The sequence below is a fragment of the Telopea speciosissima genome, chromosome 8 (genome assembly GCF_018873765.1).
Source record: "Telopea speciosissima isolate NSW1024214 ecotype Mountain lineage chromosome 8, Tspe_v1, whole genome shotgun sequence".
In the NCBI taxonomy this organism is placed as follows: domain Eukaryota; kingdom Viridiplantae; phylum Streptophyta; class Magnoliopsida; order Proteales; family Proteaceae; genus Telopea; species Telopea speciosissima.
This window is the reverse complement of record NC_057923.1, coordinates 51,187,351-51,213,346: the sequence shown is the minus strand read 5'-3', so window position 1 is coordinate 51,213,346 and position 25,996 is coordinate 51,187,351. Positions and strand designations below refer to the sequence as shown.

The window sequence follows — 25,996 nt, the reverse complement described above, 5'->3', positions numbered from 1 at the left end:
CAGATGAAGGGAAATACTTATGAAATAAATTGGGAGAACCTGTCATGTGGTCAGTGGCACCGGAGTCTATGATCCATGGAGGGGAAACAATCGATGCACAACGACCACTGAAAGGAATACCTGACTGGGCAAAATGGGAACCTGAAGAAGCTGGAGCAGAGGCAGTGGAGGACGCAACAGAAGTGGATGATGTTGTCAGCATACGCCGGATACCCTGGAGCTCTTCATGAATCATGCTGGTCAAGTTTGGAGAACTATGCCCTGATGGTGTGGAAACTTTCTCAGTGTGGTTGGCCTTGGTCTTGGACTTCCCTTTAGCTGCTCGCTAGGCCTCAAAATTAGCCAGCTTCCCATGTAGCTTCCAACAAGTAGCCTTAGTGTGGTAAAGCTTGTTGCAATGTTCACAACTTCACATCGAACAGGTTCCTTTGAAGAACTGCCCAAGTAGGAGGAACCCTCAGTGATGGGTGTAGGGCTGGACTTAGCCTGGAGAGCTGATCTCTCAATAGTGGGAGTATGCAACATAGCAGCCCGACGAGTCTCCTCCGTATGGACTAAGGCATAAGACTGTTTCAAGGTGGGAAATGGGGATCTATTCAAAACTTGAACTCGAATCAGATCATATTCGACATTCAAACCAGCAAGGAAGTCATACACCCGTATCTTGTCCACATGCTTGTGATAAGCAGCAATGTCCACAGCAGTGGTGGGCTGGTAGTCAGAATAATGATCAAGCTTCTGCCATAAGCCTCGAAGGGCAGTATAGTACTTAGAGACTGTCAGTTCCGTCTGTGTGCTGTCATGAACCTTCTTCCGAAGTTCATACACTTGGGCATCATTTCCGACCTGACCATATGTGTCCTTCGCAGCATTCTAGATCTGGGCATCAGTATCAAGCAACAAGTACCCACTAGCAAGGTTAGGTTGCATGGAGTGAATCAAGTAGGACATCACCTTAGAGTCATTTGAAATCCATCTCTCTTGAGCAGGACCTTCAGCAGTGGTTTCACAGTAGTGCCAGTGATGTGTCCAGTAAGACCTCGGCATGCTATGGTCAAGTAGTTAGATCTGGACCACATCAAGTAGTTGGTCAAGTTTGATCGGGACAGAAAACCGAAGGAAGTCCAACCTGGACTGTCCATCAGAGGAGGCTGAAGTAACATCTGAACCAGTCATGTTGAAGGGGCAGCAGTATAGCAGCAAAAAAATAGTTCAAAAAACTCCAATAAAATGGGGTGAAACTGGATGGAGTGTTCTTCAAAAAATGATGGAAGAGGTCTTTCAACTTTCACACAAGTCTGAGAAGGAGAACTCATAATCGAAGGAGCAGTTAGGGTCAATAGGCAATTCATCAAACACCTGGTGGGCACCCTTGTATGCTGAAATCGATAGCTGAGATGTGGGATGCTGAAATCTGCAGAAATGCTTGAAGAAGAGGGCCCAAATATTGATCGAGTGCTCCTCTAATCAGTGATGAACTCCTCCCAAAAACTCAGCAGCAGCAGCAGGTAAAGAGAACCCCCAATCGATTATGGAGATAGAGTTTTGAAAAACCCCAAATGCTGAGATTGATTTCTGCAGCAGGATCCTTTCTGGTGTAGGAAGGATGATAGGAACTATCCTATTGCTGTGGGTATGGACTTCCAAAGGTGAAAGGCTTGATCCCTTGAGTGTAAATCGATCAACCTTCAAAAGGGGAAGAGCCAAATATCGCAGACTAGGTGGACAGCAGCTACCAATCTGAGGAACTTCTAAAACATGAAATATTTGAGGTGAACAGAGGGCAGCATACGATTGAATGATCACCTCATGGATGCTGCCCCTTGTGCAGGTTTCGAACCAAGATGAGAAAGAAGAGAAGAAGAAGAAGAAGAAGGAAGAGGAAGGGGATCGAAGGAAAGAAGGCTGGAAGAAGGAGAGAGAAACGATAGCAAATAGGACTGTTCTAATCCCTAGATCAAAGATGCTCTGATACCATGTTAGAAGAAAGAAGAACAATCCTATAGGTTGTAATGCTTGAATGATCAATTAGATCAGCCAAGCTTCTATTTATAAAGAAAGCTTCATAGAGAAAATTAAACTGCTACCCCTACTCTAATTGACTACTATTTAGGGTCAATAGAGAGGGGAAAAAAGTAAAAATAACAAAGGAAAAAATTACATAGTAAAATCCCATGTATACCCCTACGGTATACACTATACAATTCAACAAATCGCTTTAAGAATTTGAGGGGATAGATTGGAGGGAGTCGAAGAGAGAAGATGGGACAAACTTGTTAAATAATCCTTGAGGGATAGGGGAGGGGGGTGGAAGCGGGAGGGCAGAAGAGGGAGGAAAAGGAGATGGCTTCCGCATTAATTTCATGGACAGTGGTAAGAGGGGTAGCATCCCGATTGAGGTGCAACGAAAAGGGATTAGAGTTGGAGCGGGCTTTCAAGGAACGATGGAAATAAGCCGTGTTAGAATCTCCAAGCTCTAGCCATTTGATGCAGGATTTTTGCTAGAGGAAGCTCTCTTCTTGGGAGGAGAGAGAGAGAGAGAGAGGAGCTCTAAGGATAACCTTTTTTCTTCCTCAGCCAGAAAAGGGTTGAGCAAGTCAGATTGAATCTGGGATTGGACTTGGGAAAAGCAAGAGTGGCAAGGGGAAACCCTCGAAGAGATGTTTCCAAAGGTGGACGAATTCCAAGCTTTGAGAGCAATTTTGGAATTTCGAAGCTTTTTTACAAAAGCAAGGAGAGGGAGAGAGAAACAGTGGGCCGGCTTCTCCCAAGCCTCTTGGATAGAGGAGAGGAATTGGGGATGAGTCGTCCACATGTCGAAGAATTTGAATGGCTTCTACCCGAAGGAGATAAAGTGTTGGATTAAAAGGTGGCAGGGACTATGGTTAGAGATTTTTGGGAGAAGGAAGTTGGCATGGGAGTTGGGGAAAGAGGAGAGCCAGGCTTCATTAATTCGAACACGATCAATTTTGCAAGCTATCCGATCTGTGCCCCCTCTTATGTTATGCCAAGTATGGAGGGAACCCAACCATCTCATATCATTGGTACCTAGGTCCTTCAGACAATCATTGAAAGCATTGGGGGAAAGGAGGTCAAGAGGCCTACCCCCAAATTTATCATGACCAAACCAAACAACATTAAAATCACCACCCACATCCCAAGGGAGAGAACCAACACGGGCCTTGAGGAGGGAGAGGTAAGCCCAAAGGGGGACCCGATTCACAACACGATTGGAAGCGTACACCACCGAGAGAAAGAAAGAGGAGGAGTTGGGGAGGGGAAGGAGACAGAGATGTAGAGCTTTGAAGGGTCCTAGAGGAACCAAATACGGCCATTAGGGGACTAGTCATAGTTGGCAAGGAAGGACCATGAGGGGCAATAGAGGAGGCAATGCGGGGGCATTCTCTTGAAGGACTCGGGTTTCTAGAATCACACAGAAGGAAGAGTGGCGGGACTTGATGAGAGCCCTAATGCTAGCATCTTTAGCCAGGGAGTTCAGACCCCTGACATTCCAAAAGAAGCTTGAAGACAAGGATAACTAAAGGGGGGTATGCAACGAACCCCGAGGAGGTGGACTCTTGTAAAGCTGGCGGTGGTAGGCAATTGTCGGGTGCTTACTCAAGATCCAGGTCAAGGGGTGGGTAGGGGGTAGGGCAGCTCGAAGCCATGGTAGGGGGAGCTCTAATGAGCTCTCGGGGAGAGCTACAAGGGGGAGGGTCTGGTGTCTCAAAGGGGGGAGGGCAAGGGGGACACCCAACGGACAAAACTAGAACAAACTGGGGTGGAGGGTGAGGGGGGGGGGGGAGGAGAGGGTTAAGTGAAAACCATGCCTGGGAGGGAGAGAGGTTAAGGGGTTGGGTAAAATGGGACCAGTTTAAAGTTGGGTTTAATGAGGAGTGGTTCAAAGGGTTTAAAGGGATAGGGGGTTAGGGTAGGTGTGGGTCAAGGTTGGATCAGTTAATGGAGAAGTGGGATGAACCGGTAAGTGGGGTTTACAATTAAGGGGGTGCGTGGAAGTGGTCAGGGGGCCCGCAGGGTTAAATGATAAAGGGGAATCATGAGACGGGGGCATAGTTGTCAAGGTGGCAAGGCGACCTAAGGTAGTGGAGGGGGTGCCTAAGCGCTTAGGCGACAAAGTGCCCAAGTATTATTTTTTATTTCTCCTCTTTTCTAACATTGTTTCTCCTCTTTTCTAACATTATTTAGTATGTTACAATATTAAGCAACATCAAGTCATAAAAAATCACCATTTTAAGTCACATCAACTAATCAAAAATCAATATTAAGCCACATAAAGTCATCAAAAATCAACATAGAACTAGAAGACAGCAGAACTGAATAAGCAAGCTATTGGAAGTTTGAAACAATCAAAACATACATTTGGTTTATATTGTTCTTAGAAAATATGATCTTATCAATAAGCAAGGTACTGAAACTCGGGTCTCGGTACCAACTCGACCCTTGTAAAAACGGAGTCGAGTCGAGTCGAGATCTCGCCGAGTTGGTGCATTTTTTTTTTCCGACTCGAAGCCTCAACTCGGTGGGTTTTAGACATAATTTGGGTCTGAAACTTGGTATTCAGCCTATTTTAGGCCATTTAAACACAATGGCACTATCAGATTTTGCAAAAACAAAGTCCAAATATGAGTTTCAATTCGGACCATAGGTTGGTATGCGATGATGTACTAAAATACCCTACTCTACACATAATTTAGTAATAGAAAGCAAACAAAACATTCAATTAATAGCTAAACAACTTAAATAAGAATCAGAAATGTTAAAGTGATACATCAAACTGTTTAACAGTGTTACACCTATCATCACATAAAATGACTTTGAATCAAGTATTCAGTCCCCGCTAGTGTCACATAGTCTTCCCTTGACATAGTGTTGCTGTAATGTTGCATATAGTGCTCCACAGCAGGCATATAAGAGTTCTGTCGAGTTAGGTAAGTAAATACATAGTAGATGGGTCATTTCCATGGGTCAACCCGAGATCCGAGATCTCGCTGAGATATGTCGAGTTAGGTAAGTAAATACATAGTTGTAGACTAAATAGAATTTAGGGAATGGCTAGAATAATCGATGTGATTATTCAGCCCTTATATTTATAACTTTCATAATACTGAAATTACATCAATAACCCTGTATAGCCGACCATGATAGCTATAGGGAAATAAAAAGAGAAAAAATACCAAAGATACCCTTATAATATCGGGTAACATATTTCAACACTCCCCCTCAAGTTGGGGCATAGATATCACACATGCCCAACTTGACTAGGCTAGGATAAAACAACTTCCCACTCAACCCTTTGGTGAAGACATCAGCCAGTTGATCTCCAGACTTCACAAAAGGGATACAAATCTGCCCACTCTCTAACTTCTCCTTGATGAAGTGTCTGTCAATCTCCACATGTTTGGTACGGTCATGCTGTACTGGATTGTGGGCAATGCTAATTGCTGCTTTGTTGTCACAGTGCAACATCATTGGAAGATGAACAGAACCACAGATATCTAGGAGTAGACTCTAAAGCCACAATAACTCATATATGCCCTGGGCCATAGCACGGAATTCAGCTTCAGCACTAGATCTTGCCACAACATTTAATTTTTACTCCGCCATGTGACCAGATTTCCTCCAACAAAAGTACAATAGCCGGAGGTAGATTTCTTGTCTGGATTACCACCCCAGTCAGCATCTGTGTAAGCCTCAATGCGAAGATGGTCATGGGGAGACAAAAGTATCCCTTTTCCTGGAGCTGATTTCAAGTAATGGAGAATACGAAGAACAACAGCCATGTGAGTGGAATAAGGATCATGCATGAACTAGCTTACTAGGTTTACAGCAATGGCAATATCTGGTTTGGTGTGAGAGAGATAAATCAGTTTTCCCACCAAACGTTGATATCTGCCCTTATCAACAGGTTCACCATCCTTCTCTTGCAGACGAGTAGTAGCTTCCAAAGGAGTGTTACAAGGATGACGACCAAGCAAACCAGTCTCTGATAGTAAATCTAGAACATACTTTCTTTGGGAGAGAAAGATGCCTTTTGGAGAACAGGCAACTTCAATCCCAAGAAAATATCTTAGCTGTCCTAGGTCTTTTATGTCAAATTCTCGTCCCAAGAAAGCCTTTAGGTGAGAAACTTCATCTGCATCATTACCAGTCACAACTATGTCATCAACATAAACTATAAGAAGAGTGACCTTTTCTCCCTTTTGCTTGATGAACAGAGTGTGATCAGCATTATTCTGTTTGTATCCACATGAGACCATGGCTTTATGAAACCTACCAAACCATGCCCGTAGAGATTGCTTCAACCCATATAGTGCCCTTTTGAGCCTACAGACTTTCCCATGGGTCTTGTCAGAGGAAAAACCCAGAGGAACTTCCATATAAACCTCCTCTTCTAACTCTCCATGAAGGGATGCATTTTTTACATCCAATTGCTGTAGGTCCTAGCCAAGGTTGACAGTACAAGACAGTAAGACCTGGACAGTGTTCAACTTCGCAACAGGGGCAAATGTCTCCTGGTAGTCGATCCCATAAGTCTGAGTGAAGCCTTTGGCCACAAGCCTGGCTTTATATCTATCCACTGTTCCATCTGGCTCCTGCTTGACAACAAATACCCATTTGCACCCGACTGGTCTCTTACCCGAATGAAGAACAACTAGCTCCCATGTCTCATTTTTAAGTAAGGCCGTCATTTCTTCCATCATGGCTGCTTTCCACTTTTGATCTGCAATCGCCTCTTGCCATTTCTGAGGAATAGAAATAGAGGAAAGAGAAGAAACAAAGCATCATAGGAAACAACATTGGAGATGGGGTGTTGGGTGCATGACCTAATGCCTTTACGGACAGCGATAGGTAAGTTAAGAGAAGGATCCTTACCAGATGATGTAGTAGGGTCTGAATCTGGATCAAGTGCAGACGATTGTAGAGGGTAGTCTCAACTTGTCCTGTGCGCTCCCGGGTATATACTTTATCAACAGGGATTTGACTAACTGGTCTACGCTTCCCCCGATGGGGAACCACTGTAGGAGCTGAAGTTACAGAGGGCTCCCCCTGAATAGGAGCCGGAAGAATAGCAGACACGTCTTCAAAACCCTGTTCCTGCTCCCCCTGCAGAGGTGTCTGAGAATAATATGACAAGGACTCATGGAAGACAATATCCATGGAGACAAAAGTACGGCGAGTAGGTGGATGATAACACTTGTATCCTTTCTGGGTCGCAGAATAGCCCAGAAAAATACATCGAATGCTCCGTGGATCAAATTTCCCATGAGGATGATGATTGTGGACATAGCAGACATAACCAAAAACTTTGGGGGGAACCACAAAGGAGGAGGAACCCTAGAGGAGATCAACGGGGGAACGACCATCAAGGAGAAGTTAGAGAGTGGGCAGATTTGTATCCCTTTTGTGAAGTCTAGAGATCAACTGGCTGATGTCTTCACCAAAGGGTTCAGTGGGAAGTTGTTTTATCCTAGTCTAGTCAAGTTGGGCATGTGTGATATCTATGCCCCAACTTGAGGGGGAGTGCTGAGATATGTTACCCGATATTATAAGGGTATTTTTGGTATTTTTTCTCTTTTTATTTCCCTATAGCTATCATGGTCGGCTATACAGGGTAACATATCTCAACAATAGTAGATGGGTCATTTCCATGGGTCAACCCGAGATCTCGACCCGAGATCCGAGATCTCGCCAAGATCTTGTTTTATTTTGTATCGTATCCCATCTTGTCTCGGTTTCTCAAAAAACCGAGAAACTCACCGAGGGCGAGATCTCGCGAGATCTCAAACTATGTTAATAAGTAATTAAATTGCTCTCGATTTAGAGAAACGTTATTGTTCTCTAATAAGTTTGACTGATCAAATGATTTTATTTTTACATGAGACTTTTTGCAACAAATCTAAGATTGCTTAAACCTGATTTATATTGAAGGAATTATGTTCCGGTCAAACTTTATTTGGTGTGCGCAAATTCTGTCAAAATCGCTCTGAATGAAAATATTTTTTTAAATATCAAAACAAATGAATATTCTACCGCACTTTGATTGGGTTTATTCAGGCCCTCTTCGGCATGATTCCATTTGGACTGCTTCTGGCTCCTCTGATGCTTCCTGGGTCTAGCGCAAGATCCTGGAATACCGCCACATTGTGCTCCCTTTTTTCCAATCTCACATTGGAGATGGCCTCTCCACCTCCCTTTGGTTGGATCACTGGCACCCCAAAGGAATTCTTTTGCACCTTGTCACCCCAAGGACGATCTATGCCTCAGGTCTTCAGAGGATGGCTCTGGTTGCGGACATCCTTCATCACAATGATTGGGCCCCTCCCCCTACCTCTTCTCAGCCTCTCTCTCTCCTTTGGAATGATCTTCAGACCATCCAAAGAAGGCTGCCTTCTAGGGGTGATTGTGTCCTCTGGACAGCAGATGGCTCTAGGAAATTCTCTTTCAAGGCTGCTTGGAACCTTATCCGCTTCAAAGGCTTGGTGGCTGGTTGGAGGAAGCTTCTCTGGTTCAAGCATCACATCCCTAGGCATTGTTTCACGACTTGGAGAGTCTTCACCAACTGTCTTCCTACTCAAGCTTTCCTGCTCAGGCGTCACCTCCAAGTGTCCAGTGGTTGCTGCCTTTGCTGGAACAACATTGAAGACTCTGATCATTTGTTCTTTGAATGCCCGACCTCTAAAGCCATCTGGAAGGGTATCCTTTCTAAGTGTTGGCCAGCCCAAAGAAGAATCCTGCCTTTCTCAAGAGAATGGATTTGGGTAGATATGACCTTTGGAGGCACCTCTATATGTGACACTGTTGGGAAGTTGGCTTTTTGTGCTGCCATCAACCATATATGGATGGAGCGAAATATCAGGAAATGGACCTTCAATTCTCGGTCTTTCCATCAGATTTGGGATTCCATTTCCTTCGAAATTTCCTCCAAATTGATGTCAGCTCCCCCCTCTTTTTGTGCTGACACCCCAAGGAACAGGCTTATTGTTGTCTCCTGGGGTATCCCAAATGTTTCTTTTTCTGCTTCAGCTGCCTCTAGCTGATAGCTTTGTCTGGCCATGGGCTTTTGTTTGCCCCCCTTGGGGGCCCTTGTTTTTCTTTCTTTCCTTGGTAATGAATTCTTTTATTCACCCAAAAAAAAAGATTTATGTAATTTTTAGATTTGAGAAAAACCTCAGCATTATAAAGTTGAAAATTACACCTACTGCCAAAAATCCACTTTTTATTCTTGAACTGGGGGGGTTGACTTTTTATCCTTTTGGAATTTTATTGGATTCAATTAGGGGATATTTGCTTATTTATGAATAAATTCTTAAGTAAATGAAATACAAATATAAAAACATTTACTTAGGTGACGCTTAGGCCACGCCTTGACAACTAAGGACGTGGTAGGAGGTAGGAGGGGAAGGTTGGAGGACGTCATGGTGATGGTGACGGGAGCAGGGAGGGGTTGATGGGTGACGACAAAGGGTGAAGAGGCAGGGCTAAAGGGTATCAGGGGAAGCGGGTATGTGTCATTACCTATAACAGGAGGGGTCAGCCCAACGAGAGAGGACAGTGACAGCTTGCTTCTGCTAAGGTGTCAGGAGCCTGTGAAGCCAAAGAAGGAGATGAAGAAGAGACCAGCAGGTCGATGGAGCTTGAGAGACCATACAATCTGAAAGAGCCAACAGATCGAGAGTCGATCATTGACTTAGGTAGCATCTTCAACTACACCAAATCCAAGATGGGAGACTGTGATGGAGCCAAAGGAACTGAAGGGTTGAGCTGACGAGGAACCTGGGACAATGAACTGATGCCGATGTTGGGAAGCAAGTCCACCTAGGGAGCAGGGAAAGAGGGTTGCAGGCGTCCAAGAGGTGAACCAGATGCCGGTTGTTCCCAGAGGCAACGATTGCGGCTGCAATGGCTCTTCTTACGGTTATGATTAGGCTCACGGGAGGCGGAGGGAGGTTGTGATGGAGCTGGGTAGAGTGCTATGCCCTTCAAACTCTCAGTGGAAGGCGGAGGAGCAGAGGAGCACACGAACAAATGGTCAGAAACAGATGATCTCCCAATCAAACTATCAGAGGGGCTAGGCGCCCTGCAAGGGGCAAAGGATGAGCTAGCAGCACCAAGTGCGAGTTCCAAAGGAGAATCAATAGAGTCCGACAGAGTTGCAACATGGGATTCATGGTCATTGACAACCATAGGGAAACGGAAGAAGCTTTGCCAAAACAGGTCTTCGAGTAGGTATCAAAAAGTTTACAATAGATGCATTGTGGGGGAAGCCACTCATAGTGAATAGGTGGCTCAAAACTGAAGCCAGCATCGTTAATGATGGAGATGGATGATGGAGGGGGGAGTCAATAGATATATGAAAGCAAATACGGGCGAAGGTGAGTCTATCTTTCTGGTGCGAGCATCGGTGTAGAGAGGGAATCCAAGGATAGGGCCGATGATGCTTTGACACTCTGGGCTCCAGAAGTGAAAGGGGAGACTTGGTAGAGTGACCTAAAGGGAAAAAGTGCTGAAGTCGACCCGTTGGAGTTGTAGGTGAGGATCCCATTGGCGGAGAAAAATAGTAGTAGAGCCGACTAGCTAGGGGGCTTCGTTAAGGGCTTGAGCTTTAGCGTCATCGGAGTAGAACTCGAAGATGGAGACCCATTGTCCAAGTGGTAAGTTTCCAAAACACCCCGAGCTTTCCATTGTTTTGATAAGGATGCTTTTACAATGTTGAAAGAAGGTCTAGAGCCCAAGAAGTAGCCAGGTAGACAGGTTTTCCATTTAGCAATTTTGGGAGAAAGGAAGTCAAGGGGGCAGAGCGCGACCGTAGATGAGCCTTCCAGAGACGGTTTGACATAATGGAGAGAAAGGCCAGAACGAGAAGTGGAGGGGAGATGAAGGAGAGAAGAGAGAGGTCCAGGGTTTGGGGGCAATGGGGAGATGGTGGTGGGTGGAGGTCGGAGGGGGGAGGGTTGTGAGTGGAGGCCGGAGAGCGGGGAGATGGGGGTGGGGGGTAGGGAGAAGGTGGGGGAAGAGAGCTCATGGTTCTTTTGTCATCTCACCAAATTGCTGTTTCATTGTTGTTGGATTCGAATATGCTTATATTATATCCCATGGATTATTTGTTATATGTTGGTTTTCTTATATTAGGTCATTACTATCATAATTATATCATATTATAGTGATATGGTGTCTATGTTGCATGTAACCATGATTATATAAAATTATCATTGCTATATTACATATAGTTATATACAAGGTTTAAAGTATCGGTATCGGGTTGGGCGATTTTAAGAGACGTATCGTATTGTATCGTATCCTATTGTATCGGAGATATGTATCGATCAGTGCAGAAATGCATGGAAATGATCAAAATACACATGGAAATACACTTTTGGACACAAAAAACAATATAAACAAGTAATTTATGTCATATATCATGCATATACACTAAGAATTGTGAATAATGTATAACCAGACAAGTGCGGCACTTTGAAATTGTTATAAATTATATACATTAGCATATGTTTTAATTTTTGGAAGAAAATAAAAAATAAAAAAAAAAAATCCTTTTTTTGGATGCAATTTTCGGTTTTGGGTGAAAAATGCAAAGATTTGAGTTCAAATCTTTGTAAATGTATACAAAGAATGCAATACTAAGTTAGTTTAACCTATTCTCTATGATTCATAGCAAAAAAAAGACCAAAAATCGATGATTTGAACAAAAAAAACAAGTTTTTTTCAAAAAACCTACCTTTCCCTTCAAGAACACCTTTTGATTTCGAATGTGGGTTGTTGGATGCAGCAAATGTTCTAATTCCACCTCCTTTAGAATCGTTTTTGACCAAGGAATCGAAGCCCTAAAAAAACCTGGTCAAAAAAATGGGTTAGAACATGGATTTTGGGGTTTTTTCCCAAGGCTGGACTGTGTTTTTTTCCGCTGGAAGCTCTCTGTTTCGTGTTCTGCAGGTAAGAATGAACAAAACCCATGTTTTTCTCAAGTGGGTCGAGACATATTGAGACGTATCGATATGTATCGACCGATACATATCGAGACGTACAAATACGCTAAAAAATAGTAAAAAAAAAAATGAAAAAAGGACGTCTCGGCTGTGTCGATACGTATCGACCGTATCGTATCGTATCGATATGTATCGGTCGATACATATCGATACAGTCGAGACAGTTTATTTAAAAAAAAAATAGAGACGTATCGGTGTGTATCGTATCGATACCGAGATGTATCGGCCGATACGATACGATATGGACCGATACTTAATTCCTTGGTTATATATACTACACGCCTAGGGTGCTTAGGCAGGGCCCCTTGTCGCCCCTTCGACGCCTTGGGTCGCGCAGTCACCATGACATCTATGACGAACATTAATTTGGGAAAAATGCTATATACCAGTATGTTTACGGCTCATTTTTTTCCTTTTCCGGGTGGGGAATGAAGAAACGTGGGATTAGGTGGAGCACGGTCAGGATATTAAATTAGAAAAATTTATATCCATATATAATGTGCAGCCATTGGATTGTTAAATGTTGATCTACTTAGAGCCATGTTGAAAAATTGATAGGATACAGAAAAGAAGCCTTTAAGAAGAAGCAAGAAAGGAAGCAAGGAGATTTGCAGCTCTAGTTTTCTTTGTTAATTGTATTTAGTTTAGAGTCTTGTGAGATCATTAATATAAATGAGAGAAACAAATAGAACTGCCATTCTCCTTCATTCCTTTTGAGTTTTTTAATGTGATTTTCTCCCCTTATTACTTCTTTTTCCTTCTCTTCTTTCGGTCTTACTCTATTGATTTTCCTGTTAAGCTTAGTAGCATTATTTCTGGTAGCTCTGATGGTTATCCCTGCTCCGAAATTCTAAAACTTGTGTTTTCAAGAATGCCCCCCTCCCCCCAAAAAAAGGTCAGAGGACATTATAAGAGTTGGTCCAACGTCCTTCTAGAGTATCCTCACAGGTTTGGACTTTAGTTATCAATTTCTGAAATATCGGCCAGAATTTTTGTTTTGGTACTTGGACCGAAATATTTTATGGGTTGTACCATTTTGCATTCTTGATTTTTCGGAATATTTTAGGTTTTTCAATGTTTTCAGCTTTTTTCATCGGGAAGATGATTTTGGATTAAATTTTGTCCATACCAGTTTGGGGTTTCATTTTCACCCTAATCCTTAACTGAGCAAATTTTTCTGCAACTCTATTTTTGAGCTTCATTCATCGGTGCAATTCCATTCTAAAGCTTGACTGATGACATGTAAACCTTGGATGAAAGACTTTGATTGAGAGTATGGCAACAACTCCGATTGGAGCACATGGCACGAATCTATTCTTGGAGAGATATATCTTTCCTAAATTACATTTATGTTGTGTTCTGTGAATACTGTAATTTTTTTTTAACATAGGATATTTTTATTTGTGTACCCACACAAACACCTCCAAAAAGAGACTGGAAAATTTATTTTGGTCATTAAACCGATCTGTCCCAAAACAAAATTAAGGGTGAAATTCCTTCTGCCTTGAAATTCCTTCAGTCTTGCCAAAAAAATTTCTCTATTTTAAATGATGACCTTTACTTTTAATGTCTCCTGTACAGGTTCAATGGGGCTTTGTCCCTCGAACTCACTAATGACCATCCAAATATGCGCATTATTCATCGTAAAGTTGCCTTAATTCTTGGGCAGTGGGTTTCTGAGGTATACTATTGTACTTGATTGTTTATTGATGGAATCATATTTACGATTCACTTTCGAATACATTTTTCTATTGTACTTTCTGATATTACATTATTGATCAGTCTCAGCTGTTATTGCATGAACTTAGTACTTCTTTTGTCAATAAAACATCAGTACATGTTTCAACACTTATCCTGAAGTTTATGTAAACTTGGAGTCTTGGACTGGGAAAAATGTGTAAACAATTTAAATAATCAGGATTATATGTGGCACATCTTTATTAATTCTTGTATTTTAGAGTCATCCATGAGGGTTGCTACTATTTGGAATTGGTAGCTTTTATTGAGCTTAAAAAATTCGCATTTTGGACCCATTTCACCCTCTGCCAAACTGAAATGTGTCAGTGAAATGGAAGGGGGGGTAAAAATTGGTCCCTTTTGTCGAAAAGTGAGAAATGGCCATTTCGAGGCCCAAACAATGGAATTTTGCCCTTAAATTCAGGGAGTGCCTATTTAGGCATGATTGATATCGTTAGATTGAAAAAAATAAAAGAACACCCAGTGTGATGGTTTGGCTTGGGACCCTATGTTTTCAATGTTAGCGTAGCCTACTGTATCCTTTCCATTTTATTACTTATTCCACGCAGAATTTTAGGCTAGAATACTTGCCATTCAATCAATACAATTGGAATAAGCATTAGGAATGGAAAACCATTAAATTAGCAAGCATTCCACAATTATCAAGGCGTGGAACCATTTAATATTACAATTATAAATCAACCCACAATACATTGTCAAAAGTGTCATCGAAGACAATAAGTAGAAATTGCTGATTGTTTGATTACAAGTTTACAACCCTAGGTACAAAGAAACTCATACTCCATACTATTGTGAGGAGGGACAATCCTGGGACCCATGGAGAACTGTTGCTTGAACTTGATGACATATGATGGTCATGTCATCCTTTGCCTGAACAATCTCTCAAAATCCATCATAGCAGCCCTATAGGTGGAATCATCAACATCTGCTATTTGTAACATTTCCCTTTAGTATATGTGTAATTATATAATTATTATAGGTAAGAATAAGATATATGATGTATTATATTTTTATTTTTATTTTATGTTATTTTTGTTCAACAGTATTTTCAAAAAAGAAGCATTTCAACCTTGTTTAAACTTATTGATTATCTTCCACAAAAACTCTTAAATAGTGTTGATGCAGCCATCCAATCTTGATCCTAGATTAGGAATCAACGAATCGATTGGCTACAACATAGGCCCAGGTTTAGGCTATTTTTTTGACAGATAAGGGAATGAGAAGCTTGCTGATCTGTGTGTTCCAGCAGCCTGCGATGGGAGAAAACAAGGGGGATATGGTAGGAAATGAGGGAGAGAAAAGAAAGATGGAAGGGAGAGAGGAAGAGGGGTCGTTTTGTCTGGGGGCAATGGACAATACTATGAACAGTAAATTGAAGAAAGAGAAGAGAATAGAAGAGAGGGGTAGGGGAGAAGAGCTCTCAGTCCATACACTTTCACAAATAAAATTCTACTCAACTGTCTAATCTGATAGGGGTTTACTTTCTTATATATAAACTCAAAAGTAGAAGCCTAGTAAACTTCAAACACTTTAACACCTAGATATAGTCTTACAGAATTAAACAAATAATAAGTAACCTAATGGACTTAAAACACTGAAATGATTATTATTCACTCTCTTATATTGACCTAAATATGTAGATTCCAAACAGAACTCTTTCTAGCTAATAAGTATCCTAATATTACTCAAACACTTTAACAACTAGATATAGTGTAACCTGAAAAAAGAGTAGAGCAGAGAAGAGCTTACAGCACACACTTCCACAACAAATTTCTATTCAACTGTCTAATTTGATATGGGGTTACATCCTTATATAAAAAACTTAAAAGTAGAAACATAGGAAACTTCAAACACTTTAACAACTAGATATAGTGTAACAGGATTAAACAAATAATAAGTAACCAAATGGACTTAAACACTAACAATGTTGCATGAAAAGACTCCTAATGACTCTCTTATAATGATCTAAATAAGTAGACTTAAAACAAAACTCTATCTATCTAATAAGTCTCGTAATCTAATTCACACACTAAAAACACTAATCTCGTGTACCCTCATGAACCTAAAATTTGGGCCTTACAAATAAAAATGCTTAAAACAAAAGCCCATAACCAATACTATCAGCATAAGATCAATTTTTGGACCAAGCCTGCATTAAGTGCAATTAATTATGTATGGGTGTGTGATTATTGGTAAAAGAAAACCCTTCTAGAAGATAAAGTTCTATTATTAAATTTATGGAAAAAGTTCTCTGCCTGGACATGCAATGAGGAATCTTTGCACGGGCCCTCGTCCTTCTACCATGTGGAAGAGTGATGTTGTGGGAAATGGTGTGAATTAGCCGTGTCTTATTTCAGACCCAAGTTCAATCATATAGTCCCATAGATAGGCATACTTTCCATGTCTCCCATGTATGTCCATACAACCTCTAGGTACTCCTGGTTTCTCAATGCTTTGTTCTACCACTTGGCCAACTCTTAGTATGTTGAAACTTGACTTGTGGGCAGTTGTGCTGAAATTATATCTGTGAGCAGGGCAGTTTGGGTACCTGTCCACAAAATTTCAGCCCCACCTGAACTGCCGCGTGGCAGAACTTGATGCCTGTGCTAAGATTCCTTACTTGTAATGCCATGCAGGAAACCTCTTTTTGTTATTTACATTACATTATTGTGCAAAGTGAATGTTGATGTTGAACATAACAATGCGCATCTTAAGTATTTTAAAAACCTACGCAATAGTAATAGTTGAGGGGGACAACCAATGCATAAGGTGGATGGAGAAGGGAGTGAAAACCTTGCAGGTATTCTCATTCCATAAGATCAATCAGTTTTTTAGAGGCTCAGATGCAATGGAAGCTAAGGAATGCTAATGAGGTGGCTGATGAATTGGTAAAACAAGGGGTTACGCAGCCTAGATTGTGTTTTGTGGATGATGATCCTTGTAATTGGGTTTTGTTGTAGTTGGTTTAAGTCATTTGTAGGCTTTCTAAGATACTATCATGTTGTTGGTATTGTAATGGTATGTGGTACTCTTATGCTCTTATTCAATAAACTATTACTTTTCCCAAAAAAAGGAAATTGAAAACCAACTGAAAAGAAGGGGAAACCTAAAGTCTTCTAATTTTTGCCTTGCAAAACTTTTTAAATTAACACAATATTATTAGATATGAATTTGGATATCTGAAAGTTAACAGATCTGAATGCGGGATACTTGAATGAAATATTCACTAGATATTAAAATGAATTCAGTTAGTGGATATAACAAACGTATGAATTTAGATACTGGGATGTGCACTTCCAATCCATTTACATTTCTGGAGAATGTGAGAGTTTCCTATGTAACTTTTTTAGTTTGCATATGTTCTCTTTTGTTGTTGTTGTTGTTTTGGGGGGAGGGGGAGTTTAACCTCTCTCAATTTGTGAGGATTAACAGTCCCCTGGACTGAAATTACTTCCTGTTTAATAAAACATGTAGTCAGGTTGGTTTTGTGCTTGCATATTTTTTAGTTGAAAGACCATAATATCATAACTTACTGATTCAAGAAAGGGGCATACTCTTCTGTTATGACCAAATAATAAAAGGACTAGATAAAATACTGAAGTAATCCTCATCAGGGGTATAATTTAACAAAATAGGAAGAGCTAGGAGGGACCATAGTGAAACAGTGACCTAATTTAGGACTTCTCTACACCTGTCAAATCTTATTTTCAACACCCGAACTTGTCCATGATCATAAATAAAGACTGAGAGAATGGAGAGAGGGATCTCCATTGTCAGTGCTGCAGGCCTGCAGTCAAGGTTTTAAAAGACAGAATCGGGAACAGAATCGGAACCTGCCGATTCCGATCGGATTGGAATTGGCCAGAATTGTTCCCAAGAGCCCTAGAATCGGCCCTCAGATCCAAAAACACAGTGATTCTAGGGTTTTTTAGCATGAATCGGCGGTATCTGATCATTCGGAATTGGGATCAGACACAGCCAATTCACAGATCCGATTCCCGATTCTTGAAACCATGGCTGCGGCTTGTATGCTTCTTCGAGTCTGATAGATCTTTGAACCCATTATCAATCAGGTAACCTTTGGTTTGATTCTTGGCATATCAAATCCTCTTTCATTGAGCGTCCATCAGTACAATCAATTTCTTGATTTTGGGCCTTAACCTGCGATGTACTTATCCACGAACACATACTGACCTATCTTGACCTATATTTTTTTATTCTTGATCTTCTCAGTTATTCTTCTCTGATTTGTTGATTCTCACCTACAAAACCTTTGGAAGAGTTACTTCCTTCTTAATTGTCCCTTTTTTACCTTTGTTATGGTCATAGTTTTAAAACTCGGTTCAGTAGGCCATTTCGGTCAGTCCGAAATTAGCGAATGCACCAAAATTGGCAAAATTTCGCCGAAACAGTGCATTTTTTGCCAGACTGTTTAGGGGGGCAAGCGGCTGAAATGAATGTAATTTTGCCAAAACAGTGCATTTTTCTGTACAAAGTAGAGATGACAGAATTGAGCGGAATTTCGACCGAATGAGTGAAATGAGCGAAACTTCGACGAAATGAATGAAGTTTTGGAGTGTGTTTGAACTATGGTTGTGGATGGTGTTGGGAGAGGGAGGTTTGGTATTCTGCGTTGTTGACCTTTGACTAGAGCCTTGTTTTGCTTATTTTCTTTCCCTCCTCTTTTGGGCATTGGGGGATTGTTAGATATATGGGCCAGAATACCGTGGGGGTATTCTGGACCTTTTTTCCCTTTGTTATTTTATTTGTTTCTTGTATGTGGTTTAGTCCCACATTGCTCATGTAAAGTATTTTATTGTTTCATTATGATTATAAATAAAGATGTGCTTGGGATGAATTAATCATCCAAGCCTTTCCCTAAGTTTAAATCTCTCTACATGGTATCAGAGCAGATTTCGAATTAGGGACCACCCCCCTTCGAATTTCAGTGTTTTCTTCTCTCTCTCTCTCTCGATCTTCTCCTCCTCTCTCTCTCTCTCTTTCTTCTCCCTTGTTCTCCATTCCCATATAGGGCAGCACTGATGAGGTGATCATGCGATCCAGTTGCTGCCCCCATTACCTCTTTAATGCTCCATAATTCTGCTCAATAGGAACCTGCCAGGCCTGCTTGCGATATTGCATCTTCAGTTTTTTTTGGAGCTTGCTTCTACAACACCTACAAGGAATCAACTCCTCCCTTTGAAGACCACAACCTGCAGCAGGATTGTTCTTTTATTGGTTCAGTTCTTATCTCACAGATTTGAAGACCTCCTTGAGATCGATTCCACCATCACAGGGTTTTTTACAAAACCCTGACACCTATCGATCTTGGGGTTGCTGCTGCCCATTGGTTCTGATTTTCTGCAGGTTATTTCTTCCATCATAGAGGGTCCCTCGACTTCAGTTCAAGCCACTTTCCTGCAGTGTTTGTGACTCTTTATTCCCTTCATCGATTTCAGCAATTCAGGGTTTTTTTTCAAAACCCTGACAATATCGATATAGGGTTCTTCCTTTGCTGCTGTTTCTGATTTTTGGAGAGTTAATTCAGCCCTTAAATTGAAGATATTATTGGGCTTATTTGCTGCCAGCATGGGTGATTCTTCCAATTCTTCAGCTACTTCGGATCAGCCACTTCATGATGGCCACAACAAGACAGACTACCACAACTTTCCACCAAATCCTATTAAACTTGATGGCTCAAATTACCTGTTATGGTCCAGATTTGCCTCTTTTGCCATTGCTGGCCGTTGTCTCACCAGCCATATCAATGGCACTAGTGTTATGCCTATTGAACAAGGACCCGCTCAGGAAAGGTGGTTTGCCAATAATGGTGTTCTCATGTCCTACCTGATTGGCTCTATGACTTCAGATTTGCAGCATAACTTTCTTCTGCTAGACACAGCCGTACAGATTTGGGCTGCTTGCAAGGAAACCTACGAGCAGCTTGGCAATGATGCCGAGGTATATGAACTTCGGAAAAAGGTCCTTTATACCACTCAGAGAGACCTTTTTGTTTTGAAGTACTATGCTACTCTATGCAGTTTGTGGCAACAATTGGACCACTTCTCTGACTTTTACCCGACTACAGTTGCGGATATTGCTTCTTATAAGAAGCACGTGGACAAGATCAGAGTATATGATTTTTTGGCTGGCTTAAATGTAGAGTATGATCAGATTCGTGTTCAAGTGTTGGGCGATAAGCCTTTTCCTACACTTGAACAATCTTATGCCTTGGTGTCCTCTGAGGAGAACCGTAGGCCTGTCATGTTGCACCCTCCTATTACTGACAGATCAGCTCTCAAGGTTGCTGCCCCTGCCACTCCTGCACCTGGTGGCACTGCTTCTCTTGGTGACTCTACTACAGGGACTGTTGTTTGTGAGCACTGTCACAAACCCTATCACACCAAAGAGAAGTGCTGGAAACTTCATGGGAAACTGGCTGACTTTGAAGTTTAAAGGGCTGCCAAGACTAAGACAAAAACAAAGACCAAGGCCCATCAGACTGAGACTGTTATTGCAGCCCTTGCTACTGACGTTGGTCTATCCCAGGATGATCTACAGGCACTCCTACGTATGCTAAGGTCTTCCGTTGCTGCTGCTTCTACTACATCAGCTACTGCCAGTTCTTCTGCTCCTTCAGGTTCACACTTTGCCCGGTTAGGTATTTCATTTGGAGGTCATTGTGCTTCTGTAGCTTCCCATCCTTGGATCATATATTCTGGAGCTACAGATCATATGACCGGTTCCTCTGGTTTGTTTCACAGATATTCTCCCACTTTTGGGAAAGACAATGTCAAGGTGGCTGATGGTTCCCTTTCTTCCATATTTTGAAAAGGAATCATCAACTGCACTTCCTCTCTTCCCTTGTCTTCTGTTTTGCACATTCCTAACTTTACTACTAACCTTCTTTCCATTAGTAATATTACTCGTGATCTTAACTGCAAAGTCACTTTCTTTCCTTCTCATTGTGTGTTTCAGGATCAGGAATCTGGGAAGACGATTGGATTGAGTAAAGTGCATGGTGGGCTATACTTGCTTGATGACGGTCGCTTCTCTCCACCACCATTGCCTTCTCTGCTACACCAGAACTCCGTAGTCTCTTCTGAACTCTACCAGTGGCACTCTAGGTTAGGTCACCCCCTTTAGGAATTTTAGCTCATTTATTTCCTAGTTTGGTCACCCTTCGTACTAAAGATGACTTTTTTTGTGAGGCTTGTGTTCTGCTTAAACAGACACGTTCAAATTATCCAATTTCAAATAAAAGGAGTTCTTTTTGTTTTCAATTGGTGCATTCTGATGTTTGGGGCCCTAGTCGTAAAACATCTATTTTTGGTCATCGTTGGTTTGTCTCTTTCATTAATTGTCATTCTAGGCACACCTGGGTGTATCTTTTGCACACAAAAAATCAGGTTTTCTCATGTTTTCAGCATTTTCATAAAATGATCCAAACTCAGTTCCAGGCTACTCTCAAAGTATTGAGAAGTGATAATGGAACAGAGTATACAGAATCACAATTTCAAAAATATTTGGCTGATCATGGCATCCTTCATCAAAATAGTTGTGTTGATACCCCTGCCCAGAATGGTGTGGCAGAAAGGAAAAATCGCCACTTGTTAGAGATGGCCAGGGCTTTGATGTTTGCGAGGAATGTCCCATCTCAATATTGGGGGGATGCGGTTCTCACTGCGGCCTATCTCATCAATAGGCTGCCTTCTAGGGTTCTTAACTCCCGTAGCCCCTCTGATGTTTTAATGGGAAATTCCTCATTTATTGTGCCTCACAAGGTGTTTGGTTGTGTGTGTTATGCTAGAGATACTAGATCTCCTAGCAAACTTGAACCTCGGGGGCTCCGTTGTATTTTTTTGGGTTATTCTCCGACCCAGAAAGGTGATAAGTGTTACCATCCCCCTTCCCGCCATACCATAGTTGGTATGGATGTTATTTTCCATGAGTCCCTTTCTTACTATTCTTCGCTACCTCTTCAGGGGGATAGTTCTAGTGAAGATGTGTCTTTTGAGATTCCTCTACCTGAGGTTCCCTAGGCTGCTGTCCAGCCTTCTTTACCACCCACGACCACTGCCTAGCCTCCTTTAGATGCTGCCCATCCTACTTAGGTTAATGCCCAACATCCTCTGGCTGTTCCTCCCTCACCTGATGGGAATCCTTTATAGGGGGAGACCATAGAAAATAGTGTTGTTAATGTTGAGCTGACTCCAGTCCAGAGAACTATTGGTGATTTCAGAAGAGAATTGACAACTCTAACATACTCACCTATACAAGAGGCAGATTCAATAGAGGGCAGCTACAACCCACTTTAGCACCAGTACCCATCCAATTGGCGGCTCCAGACCCGGATCCTTCATCTCCTGGTAATCCCTCTTCTTCCGACCTATCTATTGCTCATCGCAAAGGTACTAGGACTTGCACTTTACATCCCGTATCTCATTTTGTGTCTTATAGCTCTCTTTCTCCTTCTTTTCATGCTTTTGTATCTTCTCTTTCTTCTGTCTCTATTCTTAAAAATTGGCAGGAAGCATCTACAGATGGGAAGTGGAAGGCAACAATGTTGGAAGAAATGAGAGCATTACACAAAAATAATACGTGGGATCTTGTGGCTCTTCCTCCAGGGAAAAAACCAGTGGGATGTAAATGGGTCTTCGTGGTCAAACAGAAGGCTGATGGGTCAGTGGATCGGTAGAAGGCACGTCTGGTTGCAAAGGCGTTCACTCAGACTTATGGAGTTGACTATCAGGAAACCTTTGCACCAGTGGCAAAACTCAACACTATCAGGGTGTTATTATCTTGTGCTGTAAATCTTGGGTGGGATCTTTAGCAGTTAGATGTAAAGAATGCCTTCCTCCATGTGGAGCTTGAGGAGGAGGTATATATGGACATTCCACCAGGCTTCTCTGATGACAGGACTAGGGGTAGGGGCTGTAAATTGAAACGTGCTCTTTATGGGTTGAAGCAGTCACCTAGGGCCTGATTTGGTAGATTTCATAAGGCTATGATTTCAGCAGGTTATAAGCAGAGCAATCCTGATCACACTTTGTTTATCAGACGAGTTGGTGACAAGGTTACTCTTCTCATAGTCTATGTGGATGATATTGTGGTAACTGGTAATGATGGTGCTGCTATCAGGGATTTGAAGCTCCTCCTTGGCCGTGAGTTTGAGGTCAAAGATCATGGCCCTCTAAAATATTTTTTAGGAATAGAAGTTACTCGATCTTCAAAGGGCATCTTTCTTTCTCAAAGAAAATATGTCCTTGATCTATTGACTGAGACAGGGCTGCTAGGCTGTCACCCTTCAGATACTCCTGTGGAAGCTACTACAAAACTTAGGGAGAAAGAGGGTGAGCCTGTTGACAAGGGTAGTTATCAGCGGTTAGTGGGCAAACTATTTTACCTTTCTCACACACGACCTGACGTAATAGTTGCTGTGAGTTTGGTGAGCCAGTTCATGCATGATCCCTATTCCTCTCATATGGATGCGGTCCGTCGTATTTTGAGGTAGTTGAAGTTTGCTCCAGGAAAGGGAATCCTTCTATCTCCCAATGCTCACCTTAAGATTGAGGCTTATACTGATGCCGATTGGGCTGGTTCTACTGACAGGAAATCTATCTCTGGCTATTGTTCCTTTATGGGTGGGAACCTTGTCACATGGCGTAGCAAAAAGCAGAATGTTGTGGCAAGGTCCAGTGCTGAAGCTGAGTTTCGTGCAATGGCACAAGGAATTTGTGAACTTCTGTGGCTTAGAGGATTATTGCAGGATATCGGTGTTGCTGTCCATCTTTCCATGATGCTTTATTGTGACAATAAAGCTGCCATTAGCATTGCTCATAACCTTGTCCAGCATGATCGTACTAAACACGTGGAGGTTGACCGACATTTCATCAAGGAGAAGCTTGAAGCCGGCCTCATTTGTGTTCCCTTTGTGAAGTCTACTGATCAACTGGCTGATGTGTTCACTAAGGGACTGAGTAGCAAGCTGTTTCATACTATTTTAGTCAAGTTGGGCATGCATGATATATATGCTCCAACTTGAGGGAGAGTGTTAGATATATGGGCCAAAATACCTTGGGGGTATTTTGGATCTTTTCTCCCTTTGTTATTTTATTTGTTTCTTGTATGTGGTTTAGTCCCACATTGCTCATGTAAAGTATTTTATTGTTTCATTATGATTATAAATAAAGATGTGCTTGGGATGAATTAATCATCCAAGCCTTTCCCTAATTTTAAATCTCTCTACAGGGATGTTGATTAAGGGTGGGGATGGGAGTTAATTCAGCTGGTTGTCAAGTCTCATTGTTTTTGCATTGTCTGTTGGCTCCTTGAGGCTTTCTTTTGTTCTGTTTCTCTTTTTTCTTCTTTATAAAAGCATTCTCTGTTGCCAATCATAAAATATAAAAAACTATAAATTGACTGAAGTACTATCACATATGACTAGACCTGTTTAAAGTTAAAAGCAAAAGGAAACCCCACTTAAGTAAATATGATCAAGGTGCTCAGTAACAGTGCCTGATATGTATCAGTATTCGACCTGTTTAAAGTTAAAAGCAAAAGGAAACCCCTTCTCTTTGTTCTCCTCCTTGTTTTTCTTCTTCTTCTCTCTTTTGGTTTATGTCTTCACTTTCTTCCTTCTTCGTCTGGTTTGGTGATAAATCTGCATCACTTAGATCTTGGGAATATAAAATAAATCCCTAGAATCTAGGTCAATATTAAAAGGGGAAAAAAGGTTGAACTTCTCCTCTCCATCGTTGGTGAACAAAAATCTGTACTTTTTTTTCCAGGTAAAATAGTCAATGTGGAGGGAGGGAACACAACATAGGTCTCACCCCCCCCCCCCAAATGTTCATGTCTTCTTCTTTATTAAAACCAAAGGAGTCTGTGTGTGTGTGTTTTGAAAACCAAAAGAGGGATCTGTTCTTATTTGTTTGTTTCTTATTACGTAACATTGAACCAGTGAAGGATATGGTTGACTGATATGTTACTGTTTTTCATATCCTTTTTTGGCATTCAATACTTTGATGCACTAGATTATGTGCTGCTATTTCTTGTTTTATGGTAGTGGTGGATATCATATAAATGTTTCATTGACTACTTGTAGCCTTTGTGTGTATTTGTATGTGATATTACAGAAATTTTTATTTTTATTATTCATTTTCCATAAACTAGTAGGTTAATGCTTTTTGGGTGATCACTTCATCTCAAATACCTTAATCATGAAACACCAAAGCAAGCTCCTCACAAAATGTTTAGGGATTCTGCAACCCAAGCCCAATTGTATGGATGTCAGGTTTTTGGCATCTCAAAGTCTTACAATTACTATTACTATTACTATTACTATTGCTATTTTTTTGTGTGCCCCATGTTCATCCTGCATTGTTGTTATAGCACATCGTTTTCCTTACGGTGACTTCAGCTAAAAGAATTAGAAAATACTTTTTCTATCTACATTGTCTAAATGACTTGACAAAGCTTCTTTGTGCTTGTTCCGGCAGATAAAAGATGATACAAAAAGATCAGTGTATTGTGCTTTAATCAAATTGCTTCAGGACAAAGACTTAGCAGTTAGGGTATGCTGCTTACTTCCAGGATTTCTTTTGAACAAAAGAGGTTTACTGTTGGTGCTACATTTCTCTATTTTGTTAACTGATTTCAGCTACGGAAGTCTTCCATCTCATTGTAGCCTGTTGCTTAATATTTCCTTCTCACTCTTTTTTTTTTCCTTTCCATATCTCTTTCTAATTCTAATTCACTAAAGTTTTGGTTTAATTGTTTCAGCTGGCAGCATGCCGGTCTCTGAGTTTCCTTATTGAAGATGCAAATTTCTCTGAACAAAATTTTACAGATCTTCTTCCAACATGTTGGGATTTATGCTTCAAGTTGGTTGAGGAAGTTCAGGAATTTGATTCAAAGGTTATTTCTTGCAACTAGCGTACTTCACTATACTAGCTGGAAATGTGTAACCAATAAAATCAGAATGGCTGAATAAGTTGATCTGTGCTTTGGAAGTCACTTTTTTGTTGTTCACACTGTATTCATGCCCTGGTCTGATCTGGACATGATCTGGTTTGACAGTGGAAATTAGAGAACACGAGCTGATAACTGAGATTTTCAAATCAATGCTGCACTGGTGTCATTGTTCAGAGTATTTTGGAATATGCATGTGCACCGACCAGGTCCACAACTAAAGACTATGACTTAAGTACTTT

At 41.3% G+C, this 25,996-nt stretch overlaps 1 protein-coding gene across 1 annotated transcript in view; it reads left to right on the top strand.

Moving 5' to 3' along the window:
• LOC122671407 (importin-11) overlaps window positions 1-25,996 on the top strand; it is a 140,422-nt gene that overhangs the window by 66,747 nt on the left and 47,679 nt on the right. The window contains exons 11-13 of the mRNA XM_043868602.1: window positions 13,605-13,704; window positions 25,283-25,357; window positions 25,566-25,700. Coding sequence (XP_043724537.1) covers window positions 13,605-13,704; window positions 25,283-25,357; window positions 25,566-25,700 — 310 coding nt within the window. The remainder of the gene's footprint in view (window positions 1-13,604; window positions 13,705-25,282; window positions 25,358-25,565; window positions 25,701-25,996) is intronic.